Source organism: Etheostoma cragini, chromosome 5 (genome assembly GCF_013103735.1).
Source record: "Etheostoma cragini isolate CJK2018 chromosome 5, CSU_Ecrag_1.0, whole genome shotgun sequence".
Lineage (NCBI taxonomy): Eukaryota > Metazoa > Chordata > Actinopteri > Perciformes > Percidae > Etheostoma > Etheostoma cragini.
In genome coordinates, this window is record NC_048411.1 from 12,788,554 (window position 1) to 12,802,773 (window position 14,220).

Consider the following 14,220-nt stretch of genomic DNA (forward strand, 5'->3'; position numbering starts at 1 on the left):
GGCTGCTATTATGCTGTAAACTGACATACACAACAGTGCTGGGTAATTGCAACAGATCTGGTTTATGTGTAAGAGAATAAGGGAGTAGACTCGGACCAGGACATTTTAGTATATTATCCCTGACTACCAAGAATGTAAAGTAAACTCCATTTATCTGAAGCTCAAAACTGACTACGCAAACCATGCGGTGTGTAAAGATGTTGACTATTACTGATGAAGCGTTGTTTAAACATTTGACTGATAAATGAAATTAGAAGTATGTAAACAGAACAATTATGAGAAGCATCCATTCATGTTTCATGTCCGCCCTTGCAGAAGCTTGGTTGACAGAGCTCAGAAAGATTAGACAACCTACAGGAGCAATCAGCGTTTAGACCTCGACACAGAGACTTTTCAGCACATCCCACACATTAACGCGAGTTAAGGCATGCTGCAAAGATTCTCATACAACCTCTTACATTAGTTTCAGTTTTCCACAATATTTAGATCTACACCTTTTAGTCACCTGCATAACATAAAAATAAATGAATTCTTTACTTCATGAATAAATAGCAGTTTCTACTGTTATTTTGCCATGAACCATGAAGCCCCTGCAAAACTCAAGTTAAGCTCTGGCAGGGCAGAGGAGACCGACCGTTTGACCAGAGAGCCAGCCGTTCTTCACATTCCACACCTTGGCTGCAGGCAGCTCTGGTATGGGTATGACTAATGAGTGCAAGAGGGCCGCTAGAGTGTCAAATATAGCACCCTTTGAGGTGTTAATGGTGTTCTTGTCCGATATACACAATTAGGAATTCTAGGGTCTGAAGAGCAAATACAAGTTGATATGGTCTCGAGCCTGCATCAACATCTGATAACAGGGCAAGGATGCAATTTGCATGGACTTAGATAATTGTAATGTTAGCAGTGCCAATTAACAGAAAACAACAACAACAACAACCAAAGTTGTAGACAAGGTAGCTCGTAACCCCACTGCAGTGGGATCACTTGGGTGGAACAGTGCAGGCAGCTTAACCTGTGCAAACGTCAAACGTGGCTGGATTTTTTAAAAATTGTAAATCAAAAAGAAAAGTGCCACAGTATTATAATATATATATATATAAAAAAAAAAAAAAAAAACATACAAGTGTAGCATAAGCCCACGCACTGTACACAGTTTTCAAAACACAATACCCTGTTTATTCTATTTTTATGTTTCTATGCAAAAAAAAATACAGTTTGTAATAACTGTGTTGCTGAAGTGTTTGCAAGAGGGGATATTATAGTGTGGCTCAAGTAACATTACTTTATACTTCATATACTCATACACTTGGTACCTCACCCGTGCCTACAGAAGTGTCACTACGGCGCGAGGAACCGTGACTAGCCGTTCAGATGTTTTACTTTAACAGTTCCATCCCTAGGATGCAGGTATTGAGATCCGAATAAATTCTGATTTTACTTAAAGATTCCTTTTATCAAAACCTGTCGTCAATTCTTGTCAAATTATTAGACTAAACAAAAAGGAACTAAATTTGTTAATTAGATAAGAAAATAATCTCCAATGTAGCAGTTTAATCTGATATAAATATTCATTTTACTTTGTGCTTTGGTTCGTTGACTGGAGGAGAATCCTCCAGTTTTGTAATCGGCTTCAGGTTGGCAAGATCCATCAACACCTTGGCTGGCAGGTGAACCGTTTTATAAGACTGTCAGTAACATCACACTTTGGTTAGAAATGGGCCTAAACAAATCATTTCTAAGCAACCAGCCTACAGGTACAGGAAACATTTTTAGTAAGAATTACAACGTAGAAGTTACAATTATTTTATCCAGAACAAGAATTTTTTTTTTTTTTTTTACTTCACCAGTGCAAAAAGTCCCAAACAGCACAGGGTAAAATTCAGCAGTCAACACCTAGCATGTCCATAACTACACTACAGACATTTGTATTCTTTGAGAGGAATGTCTGACGCCTCAAAAACAACCAGTTGCATAGCAACAAGTAAGACTGCAGAAGAGGAGAGTGAATCACACAGTGATAGATATGACGCTCAACACTAAAACACAAAAAAATGGCTGAACGACATCCCTTAAGGCAGTAGAGGACATTCTTTTCATTCACACAAGAGGCCTGCACACTTCCTTTCCTTCCAGCTCAACATGTGATTCACACATGCACACCAGTAAAAAGGTCTGCATGCTGTCAAGTGCTGCTTAAAGCTCCATGGTAAAATTCTACTTTTACAGGTCTCTGCATCTGTATGATAGGGCAGGAGCAATAAAGTATAGTGGACTACAGGCTGAAACCTGAGCTTTACATAGCTAAAGAGATAAAGTAGACATACCTCTATAGAGATGTACTACAGAAACTACCTAGGCCATAAGATTAATTCCAGATAGCATCCGCTATTTACTACTACTACTACTACATTGATTAATCTGCTGCCCGTTAAGTATTTGACCAAGGCAGTATATAAACACATCTGTTATTAGTATCCAAGTGCTCCTGCAACACAACATATTTTTCTAACAGGCAACTGAACAACACTGGCTGGTGGTTACTGATAACACATGATCAGTGATCCAGTATGTCTGCGGCCTTTAGTGATTAGCTTCACGCAAGTACTTTTAAAACGAGACATTTAATAATATCAGAGGGGTAATTAACTTCTGTTATCTCTTTGATAAGACTGCACGAAGTAGACATTGTATTCCCTGTGAAGGGTGGCCTTTTGTCCACAGTGTGTGCACATCATCCTACTGTCTCCCCAATGCATGCTGTTATACAGTCTAGCACCTGTGGCCTGAAAATGATCAACTGGAGAAACCAATAATCAGTAATCAGTTTGTGAATAAACTGCTCTTGTGCAGCATATTTTAAAAGCATAAATGACAAAAAAAATAGCATTGTAAACACCATCTGCTATTAAAACATATCAGCTGTGTTCTAAAGTTTTCTGCAAAAAGAAAGTCTGCTTTGTTTCACATTCATTTAAAACACTCAAGTTTCACAGCTCTTTAATAGATTAAACACATGATATAGTATTCCAGCAGTCATACTGATCATCACATTAATTATTCTAATATGGCACTATGGATACAGCGAGTGACTATGACCGAGACAACATCTGACTTCAACCCAGTTCTCTCATCTTGGCCGCTCTTCATATTTCGGCCTATCCCAGAATTCACATGAGTGCCGACACTGCATGAAGCAGCCAATGGCAAGCCAGGAAGGAAATGGTCTTGGAAGGCTGTCAGGCAGGGAGCAGTGAATGACCATATATGGTAAAATCTGCAGTCAGCAGGACTGAACGGCAGAGGCAACTGAGCAGTATAGAGGTCTTGTAACACAAACTGACCAAAGTATGGGAGAAAGACCCTGGATATCATGCACACCCAGTGTAGTTTTGTGAAGAAAGACAGAGTGTAGCTTAGTTAGCAGCCAAGCTGGTGTACGTGAGACAAAAACTAAAATAATTTGCACACACCCAGAGATTGCTAACAGCAAAGGTTGAGCACTGAATGAATAGTGCATTGAAGGATTGAATCCAAATCAAACACACTCCACATCTGATGGAACATGCCTTCTACATTAAGCAATGCACTATAAGGTTGTAGTTTAGGTCAATCTTAAAAAAAAAAAGGAATAGACAAAAGGAGGAAACGATTGGCACAGTGACTAACACACAGTCAGCACGGAAAATAAAGATTCTGATTACATACAGCATGGCAATTTATACAATGGCATTCTTCGATAAATCAAATAAGAGATTCATAGTCCAGGGATACAAATCACAGCAACTGTAATGATTTACTGAGACTTCCCCTCCTATATACCGAGCAGACAGAGAGGAATTATCAGGAATGTGTCACTGAACTCTTGCTAGCTGCTGCATTCACTCCCACAGCTTCCTTCATATGGAAATCAGGGAATAAATTAGCAGGCATCCTGCTAAGAAAAAGAAAGGAGGAGATTGAAAGCATGAGGCAAGGGAATGACATGTGTTGAGCTGGACATCTGATGCTCACTCTATAAAGCCGTGTGTTCTGACCGGAGAAAGCAACAATACTCGTTGCTGTGCTGAGTCACGACGGCCTGTCGCACTAACCTCACCCTACTGAGTCACACAAAGACATGGCTTCGTTGGTTGACAACTCAAAATGAGGCTCAGACCTCAGTTCAGGTCATAGAACCACAACATCATCCTGTGAACTCCAAGAGGCTTTTCCATGAGTAGGTTTTTTCAGATTATAAGCAGAGGGAGTACACCCCTTTTCTGAGGGCTTATCATTTCAATAATTCATCCTCCTACCGTTATTGCGTCCCTTCAACAAAGACTGTGCTCAGTTGCATATGGCTTAATTGTGAAGGGGGAAGGAGCATCCTCACACTTCTGCCTCCCCCCCAGCCAAAGTGTGGTAATGACAAAGGGCTGCACTGGGAGTAAGCGTGGGACAAAAGCCCTGAGCAGCTGGCTGCCCACAGAGACTGAGAGCAACACAGCATAGGCAGATGGGTTAGCCGGACAGATGCACCCTCACATTAGGGACGGGAAGGGGTGGGAGCCAGGGTGGAGGTGTTTAGGGGATATGAGCCCATAAAACAAAAACAAAATGAAAGTGTCCTTCAACCATGCACAGAGTTCTATCTACAAAGCAAAACTGTGTCTGACAAAGGCTAATAAAAAGGAAAACAGACACGATGTACAGTCAGCGCAATAACAAACGGGATTGCATACCAATTCATATAAATTAGTTGAACCATTTTCTAATTAAGAGGAAACATCAGGATCCTCTTTTATTCAGTTTCAGAAATTATCTTTGGTGCTGAGAGCAACTCTTCGTTACTGATCCACTACAGTGCTTTCTAGTCTTTCTGTTTGCAAGAACAGACTTGCCCCCCTTATTGAGAACTGCACTGCCAGCTGAGGCTCTGAGATTTCCAGATGGACCAGTTTTTTCAGAAAAAAAAAACAACAATTGTGAATTCCATGTTGATACAAGCCAAAAATGGATAAAGTAGTTTAAGTGCTTATATTATGCTTATTTACAGGGTCATAATTGTATTTAGAGGTTATATCAAAATAGGTTTACATGGTTTTATTTTCCAATTTTCCACACCTTGTGTGTTGAGCTCTCCGTTTTAGCTACAGAGTGAGGTATCACACTTCTATTCAATCTTTGTTAATACATCGAGACGTGCACATACCACTCCCGTTCTCTACGCTCTACATTGGTTCCCTGTGAGTTATAGACTAGATTTTAAGATTGTATTGTTTGTTTTCAAAGCCTTAAATGGTCTGGCCCCAAAGTATTTGTCTGCAATTTTAACTTTGCGGGAGCGCAACCTGTCAATTCCCATCAACCATACATGCAAATAACTTTAGTCTTGTGGAGAGAACCACCTAGAAGGGCTTTGAAACAACTTTCTCCTCACCCTTCTCTTTAACTATTTCTGTTCAAGGACCTTTGTTTCTGCTAGCAATCCACTAAACTACAAAAGGCGCTAAATCTAGCGAGAAAGTTGCCAAGTTGGCAACACCGTCCACGTTACTGCTGCAGCTTCCTGATAGCCCAAACTACGGAGCCAAATTACCAAACGTGCTTGCGTTAATTGTGTTTTACAAAAATGAGTGGCGGCATTAAAAGGAATTAGCATTAACTAGTTATTAACTAGTGGCAGCCTTAGACAAAATAAGTAATTTAAAAAAAAAGGGAATGCCCTTTATTTAAGATCTGAATATAATGTTGGTCCTATGTCCCACAGCTGACCCTGGGTTGAATATGCTAGGCTGTAAAACTGGTTTGGTGGCATTACATACTGGTCCCACTGTCCAATGTATGTAACATACATACACAACATACTATTATTTATGAATAACATGGTATTTCAATGCATGGCCTATTGAAATGGTTTTTTAATCTCAAGTGAGGAAATTCCATGAGGTTGGCTTTTCACATAAAGACCTCAAAACTTTTTAGTTCAGTAGTGAAAGTAGACTTTGTTCAGAACACCATTTCTGTACAGGGACATGCAGAAAGGAGCTCTTGCAAACAGGCACAGAGAGGAGGGCAGGAATGGGACACTGGTCAAGCCTGCAGCCCATCTCCAGTACAAGCTCTGTATTGAATGAGGTGCCGAGAGGTGCAAACTGTGCGATGACAGGACTAAGGATCCGGTCCCTTATGCCAGGAGCTTCTCAGATGACATGGCAGCGTACTGGTGTACACTAATTACAGGCCCAGGTTAGATCTGTCAACAGTATTGCAGTACTTATGTCACATAGTGTTGGGACCTGCCACTTCGCCATTGCTGGGAACTGCCAAATAGAAACAGCAGCAGCAGCAGCCAGCAATTTACCACTATCAACCATAATGGCACCCAAGGGCTCACTAGGGGACATGTCAGAGCCCCCTGTTGGATTCAGTCTGATTTAAATTGCACCTTCATTAGTCCCAATTATGACAGCAGGGTTAAAACAAAAGTGAAGGATGCATTCAGCAGCTAACCTGTTTACATCACACACTCTTTAAATGCCGTTTTGTCCATCCCAAAATTAATTCTAGTTGGAGTGGAGTGATTCCTTGTAATGATCAGGACACTGTTTGCTCCAGGGTTTTGTTAGGAGTAGTTTCTGTTGTACACATGAGGGTGTGCAAAACAGCTCGCTGGTCAACATTAATCTCATGGTACACTTAAACAACTAGTCAGAAGTACTTTTGGTAAAAGGCAAAGTCTTCAATGCAAATTATTATTTACTGTACACAAAACATGGGAAATGGGCCGTTAACTCTCAAAAATAAAGAGAGGAATTAAAAATGTTTTGTTCAACGCTCTCTAGTTTTTAAGTGCTTTAAGTTTAAGTTCATGCATTCCAAATATGATCACAGAGAGCATGGCTTTCCTTCCTTTATGTCATCACTGACGTGAAGAAAATATAACTCATCCACCCCATCTAAAAAATAACCTAATGTAATATCTAATTTGATGTCTCAAAAACCATTAGGTTTTAGGGTGATTGGTAAACATAACCATCAAAAAGCAAGATTGTCGAGATGGACAAACTATTGATCATTCATGTGTTCCTGGTAGCCAACATGCAGAGAGATTGTAGGTGGAGAATTTAATCTCAAAAGTGTGTTGTCAAACATGAATGTTCCTAACATTTTAGATAGAACAGACACCATACTGAGAATTTTTTCACTTGGAAAATTAAAGTGTCAATAAAGCACACAGAAATTCCCCAACGTAGAACAATGGGCTACTTTCTTTCAGCCAAAGAAAGAAGCCCATTTCCCCTAAAAATGATTAATGATTAACCAGTTTATTGTTAGGGACTCAGTGTGCGCTACTGATGTAGCATATAGAAGCAGTACATGCAAACATGCTTACACATCAGGTTTCCGCCATCTAATTGTTTTAGAGGCCGGCCCTGACTGATGAGCTCTGCCCAAGTACACAATTCAGTGCTTTACAACTGTGGCATTAGCTACTCAGAAATGATGCAAACTGAAACTTACCTTGTGAAGAGGGAGAACGAGGAAAGCTCCGCCACCACTTGCCTCAATAATTAAGGCAACAAACTTGGGGTTGACTGCACAGAAGGAGCTGTCCCATGTGACCCTTGACACCCGGATATCATCATAGCATTGGTCATTTTTCACCGCCTGGCCAAAGACGTGACGGAATTTGCTCTGCCGTACAACTCGTCTCATATCTGTGCAAAAGATCAAAGAAGAAGAACTGCTAGTCAGAAAGCAGCAGGTAACAGGTAGACAGTGTGCAATATATAGACTACCTGAGCTACTTGAAAGACTTGAAAAACTGTTGCAAAGCTGTTCCTGTAGATCAGAGTATGTCAGGTTTTTTTCCACAACACGTTTGGCTCTCTCACATGAGGGTGTTTTGTATCAAACCATTACTACTCGCTACTTCAAGGGTCACCCTGGAATTCCTGAGCATTGCGGTGCAGACTAGGCCTGCACAAATTTTTTTTACCTTAGAATTGATATCACGATGCTCCGTAATAATTTTCTCACGTGGTGTAATTTTTATTGCACACATGAACCAAGACAAAACAAATAGGGATCACCAAACAGATCTTATTTGGCACCTATAGCAGATGATGTGTGAGAATGATGGTGCAGCGTGTACATTCTTTAAGGAAAGTCCTTCTACTCTGACACAGACCTTTCTACATTTGCTTTACTACCCTTAATTAAAAGGTAAGAACAGAGGAATATGATCTTTTGATGCCAAAAACACACCAGTCCCCCTAACAACAATCTCTTATCTAGTATTCAGCATGTGGGTTCTCTTCACCTGTGATCACACAGCAAGCAAGCAACGCTCCTTCAATCATAAATTAAAAGCATCAATACACCACAATTTACATTTCTATCATATTATGTGTGACAATATATTCTGGTGAGAACCTCCAACAAAAGTACTTAGCCTATATGCTTGCGCTACTAACCTTAAAAAAAAATGCTAAAACTGTTTAATATTCAAAGGGGTTTAAATGTTCATATTTCACCAAGATCCTGCTTATATGAATAATGAACAACAAACCAAGTGCTTGATCATATTTCATGACTCTTTTCATCTTGTTGTGCCAAGTTATTAAAAATCGGAAAAACCAACACGCTTTATATGTGGCACACTTATAAGGAGCAACTTCCAAAGGAATCTAGGACATACCCAATACAGAAACAGACTTTGTGGCTGGTTCAGTAAGACAAGAACCGACTGGCAGACTAGAGAGTTTTGGAAAACAAGCCCATTCAAAAACGTCAAAAGTCAAAGAGCTATGCTTAGAATAACAGAGCAGTTCCAAAGATAATGGAAAGCTGGCCAGTTACGGTTAGGTTTTGTAAAGCTCCTCAAATCTTTTTTCTTTTCCATTTTTTGACACAGCACATGGTAAAAAGTTTCCCAGCCTGAATCACCAACATCATAAAAGCACACTACAAGATGTGGGATATGTTTTGGAGGTGGATTTCAATTGTGATTGTGTCTCTTTGTAAAAGAGAGAGAGAGTGTGAGCAAGAAAAGCTTGTATGGCTCGTTTCTGACAGGACAAGGATCACAACACAAGCAGGAAGTTCTTCCTGTAGGGATGTGGGAGTGTCCCAAAACACGTCAGTCACTACAACCATTTCTTTTTGATGTGTCTCTAAACACAGACAGGGAGCTTAAAGACAAAGTCGTTCAAGTAACAGCAAAAACTGGAAAATCCCCAATTTAAAAGGAAGATCAACACTCAAGTGTCATAACATAAAGGACATAAGACTTTCTAAATCCTCCTCTAAATATATCTGGATAAAAACGGGCATTTGTCTAGGAAACTGAATTTGATTGCTCGAGGAAAGGCTCACGCAGACCAAGAGCAATGGACTGACATCCAATTATAGACTGTGTCCAAAAGCCCTGGAACATCATTGTAAAAAAAGCAATTTATACTTTCACAAAAAGGTGTGTAAGGTAATTATCTAATTTCACAGCATACAACAACCAGCCAAGAATCATTACATAAATAGTTACAATTACTTTCAATGTCAAGTGTTGGGCAGATGGTAGTGGCGTTACTAGATATACTACAATTCTTAGCCTTTCAGTAGTTTAGCTCTTTTATTAATCAAGTAGTAGCGGTAGTGTCTTTCTAATATTGGAGGTTGGCAGGTTTGTAATCTGTTAATTGATCATTATCGTTTTATATACACACACACACAGTAATATTACAATAGGGGTGGGATGCAATATCACCACAATACTTGTGGCACGATACAATATTATTGCAATTTTCTAAATTTTACAATAATATGCGATATATTGCAATTGGTAACCTTTTTCTAACTTGTAATTTTTCCCAATTTCAAATGATGTCTCCAAAAGGAAACTGTCATCTGTTTTATCTAAAAAATAAATAAATAAAAGATACATTTCTCGTTTTGTTCATATCACTTAAATTTTATTGCTGCAAAATGGGATTGTGAAGGAGACAAACTGACCAACACATATATAATAAAAGATCGATACTTGGCGCCTGTGTATTGATAAAGTATTGCCACTGAAGATATCACAATACTATGCTGTATGGATTTTTTCCCTCTACCCCAATATTCCAATATGTAACCTTTAAGCTGTTCTTCTTATATAAACGTTCCTATTAACATACAGAGGACTGTACAGCTCTAATTGTCAAGTATGTACTGTGTCGGAAAAAGGGACGAGTCGTCGACGTCATCAATAACGTAAATGCGTCGGCAATAATTGGTTTGCGTCGATGCGTTTTGTCTAAAATTAACACGGCTGCCTGCAGCCACATCGCAAGTGTGGACTTGTCGTCTTCTAATGTGTGGGAGCAACGTGGTAGTCTGTAGATTTTGTAAAATGATCCCTGAGTCAGGATAACCACAGCAGAACACCCTAAGTTCTGCTCACCTGTGCCTCTCCAGCTTCTCCTGGAGCCCACCCATATCCAGTCCATGTCCACATGTCCTGTACTGACTTGAGTGTGAGGTAAACTGTGCTGTGTCTCCCCCATGTGTAGCATTGTCTCCAATAATTGCGCAACCATGCCTGATTGTTTCAGATAGCTTGAAACAGATAGCTCGAGAACTCGGGCGCCCTTAATCCCTAAGAAAGGAGAAAGAAAAACTGCACTGTTTAACTTTTTTTTATTTTTAAGTTGGTGTATATCCTGAAAGTGAATTGTAATGTTATTTTGTTGGTTTTATTTGATGCATCCAAGTTCATATGTCACTAAAATTGCACTTTTACTTTAAGATTAAAAGGGAGAAGAGCTTGGATGTTAAACAAAAGCTTCATTCATTCATTCATTTACCTACTACGGTTGAGAAAAAAAAAGTACAAAAAAATACAGGCTACTCTTTTTGCACTTGCTGATTTTATTTTAAATTTTTGTATTCCTCCTGCAAGTGACTTTATTTTGATGTTGGATTGATAGCCTACATGTGGCCTCGATTGCACTACAAATTCAACAGTGCAGTGTTGAACAAGTTTAAGAAATAGAGAGTTGAACCTTATTGACATTTTTGTGTACCATATGCATTAGACAAGTTAGATGTGATGTGTGTCTGCCCTCTGGTAGAAACTTAATTCAGAATATCTCTGAACTGATAAATAGTATAAACCATTTTCCATTACAGAGCAAATTTTTAGTTCCAATCAGGGATAGGAATTAAGCTTAGCCAAGATTTATTTGGTTAATGTATTGTCTAAAAAGGCTGGTCAAAGCTAAGCAGCATTATGGGAACGTTTTCAGCTGATGTTCATCATCTTACTTTACAATTTAAGAAAGAAAATAGGGAATAAAAAAACCTTTAAAATAAGATATTGGGGGGGTAAATTATGACATGGGATTGCAAGTAAGTTAAATCAATGATTGCAGAGTGTTTGATAGGCTAATTAGTGGCCACTGCTCATGTTCAATGAAAGCTAGTCCCTACTGCTTGTCCAATGGTTCCATATGTTCTCTTGGCTGGAGTGAGTGTTCTTTCCTAAAAAGGGAAGGATTGCAAAAAAAGGGGAAGCATGGCAATAACTGACTTATGTGGCCATTGGTTTAGGGTAAGGGGGTTAATCTATTAGGTATGTTGGTAGCTATAATACATTTGGGCTAATATTTAAAAATCTGCTTTTGACCTCAACAATTTTTTACAATTAAATTACTGTAGAGATAGACTTAAGATGTGGCAATGGGCCAGTATACTGTATATATTATTAATAAAGTGACTGCCTAATCATCTGCCATAATCAATGCTGGGTATCCATCAGACTGAGTACCTTAATATTCCCTTCCCTGCCAGTCTGCACCACAGAAAACATTTTAAGGCTGCTCTCTTAGCTCTTAGGCATGTTTTCTTTATGCTGGGTGTTATGCTTGGTCTTGTCTGAAACAGGTGAGGGTTACAGCAAATTTACCATCCAGCAGCAAGACACAGTTGTGTAAAGGTTAAAAAAAAGAGAAGGGAAAAAAAGCAGCGCAAAATGTCACTTTATGCCATGGGCAATTGCATGGGTGTTTGGTTGGCTGCAATCTGTCTCCAAGACATGTTTAGCAACACAGACATGCTGCTTAGCAACATCAGGGAAATACCAAGATAGGAAAGAAACACAATACAAGAGTAAGAAATACAAGCTAATACTCAAAAAGCAAACTGTTAAACTCACCTATATCTCCACATTTGGAGAACTTGGCTTCCAAAACCAGTCTAAATTCACTAAGGTCAGGAGTACACGGCACTGACACGCTGCCTCTAAACTACTGAACCTTGTGAAGAGTTAGTTAGGCGTTTTAGATATAAAATGAAGCATGACTGCATGGCCTATTTCTCACCTGAAATGTAAACTATTTTTGGCAAACTATTGAAATGGTAAAACAGCCTCAATGTCTTTCCACGGTGGTAAAACCCAATGCTGAGTTTCCGTTGTCTGGTAATTAAATGGTATGTAGATTGATGCGCGTAATGCAGAACCAAATTTCACAAGCGCAACTTCCATCTGGAAACTTTTAGCTGTCCGTCATTAGCAACACATGCTGAGGTTGGCATAACAAAAGCAGATTGGTGTGCACACTATGGCGAGCGCAAATGATAACACCGGAGCTGGGAGACCTGTCTGCAGGCTCCAGGGAAGTAACAGCAATGGAGAGAGTTGGGTTAAAAACAAGGAGGGTGTGTCACCATTGCTCTACAGTTGTAGGGTATGGACTCTTTTCATTATGAATTTATTGAACATTTAATACACACGCATTGAACTGTAAGACAAGTAGGGCCTATTCTCATGAAAAATGAAAAATACGTTACAACTTAATGGTGTGTTTAGATGCAACTCGAAAGCTAAAGGTGCATTCAAAATAACTGTAAAAAACATGAATTGACAGGTGAAATAAGTTATTACTTTTAAAACTGGACCATATGGCCCTAGCAATAAACAAGCTATTCTTTAATGTCCAACTGTTTTTATCTCTTTTCCGTTTTTAAAGTATCTGTTCAGGCAGCGTTTAGGTATAGGCATCATTTTTAAAGTGTCGGTTTAGCACGGGTATAAAAAAAAACTACTCCTAGTTGTATTGCAATATTTCGGTTATCACAACAGTACTAGTTAATCTGCAGCGTAATGGTCCATTGTTTTATGCAGGCGAGCTTTATAAGATGTGCCGTTTTAGCACTACAATAGTGTGTTTAGCCTTGAGAAAACAATCACTGCATTCTCGAGGTCAGTCTGGGCCTGCACAAAGATCCCAGTCAGACTATTCTTTAGCTCTATCAACAGCAGGAAATGTTCAAAATCATATCTTACTGTTGTAACAATCAACAACAACTCTGAAGGCAACAAATCCGGAGTAGTTCTGTCCCACTATGCCCAAGATGACAGCTAAATGTGACCTAGGATACAGTCACAGATAAAATTTGTCAGTTTTGTGCATTATTGCAAAAACTGACAGATGGATATGAAACCTTTATGAAGAGAAGGCTGGGCTAAATCAGTGTACACGCTGTAGGTCAGAGCAGACTGGGGTTCTGGGGTTGCAGCTGACTATAACACTGGTTCTCGGTGAGTAAGCCATGTTGTGCGGTAGTGGTGTATCCTGACGATCCTTTTCAGGCAGGTATCACCATTTCTTAGTCACTGGATGCTCACCGTTGTTGGCAGCCATTCCAACTGATATATGTGATAAGACAAAAGAGAAACAAAACAAAAGATTAGGCTTCTGATCTGGAGGGAAATCATTCATGTTTATACAATTAGGGAATTTCCCTTATGTCATACATTACATTTGCTTTGCGGTTCAAGTCCTGGACTAGAACTCAAATCAGACTCAAGCTGAAATGTTGATAAATTTAGGCTCAACACAGACCTGGAATCATTTCTAACAGTCAGGACTCAATCACCTCAGACACATCCTCCTAGGTAGAACTACATCCAAGGTTTCAAATCGCACCTCATTCCCTGGCAAAGACACATCCCAACCACGCCATGTGCAGATGCCAAACAAGCTCCCTTTCCAGCAGGACGCTTATGGAAGAACATCATCATCCCTCACCCGCACCTGATGAGCTGAGCCTAACAAGTAAGCCTACAAAGAGACCATGGACAGCAAAAAAAATGGATGCTGTGCAGCCTGCTTTTGGTGGTTGTGCACAAATTTCCAGTGAATGTAGATTTGGTTGCAAATTGTGCGCAAGGTACAAAATGAGCACCAGACA

General features: G+C 39.5%; 1 protein-coding gene across 3 annotated transcripts in view; it reads right to left on the minus strand.

Moving 5' to 3' along the window:
* coro1ca (coronin, actin binding protein, 1Ca) overlaps positions 1 to 14,220 on the minus strand; it is a 33,185-nt gene that overhangs the window by 10,223 nt on the left and 8,742 nt on the right. Inside the window, exons 2-3 of one of the 3 annotated variants that reach the window (XM_034871302.1) lie at positions 13,655 to 13,675; positions 7,507 to 7,703 (exon numbers count right to left, since the gene is read on the minus strand). In XM_034871302.1, coding sequence (XP_034727193.1) covers positions 7,507 to 7,703; positions 13,655 to 13,670 — 213 coding nt within the window. In that variant the 5' untranslated portion in view covers positions 13,671 to 13,675. Of the gene's footprint in view, positions 1 to 7,506; positions 7,704 to 13,470; positions 13,676 to 14,220 lie in introns of those variants that run through there. The other 2 variants (XM_034871304.1, XM_034871303.1) reach the window with 2 other exon arrangements.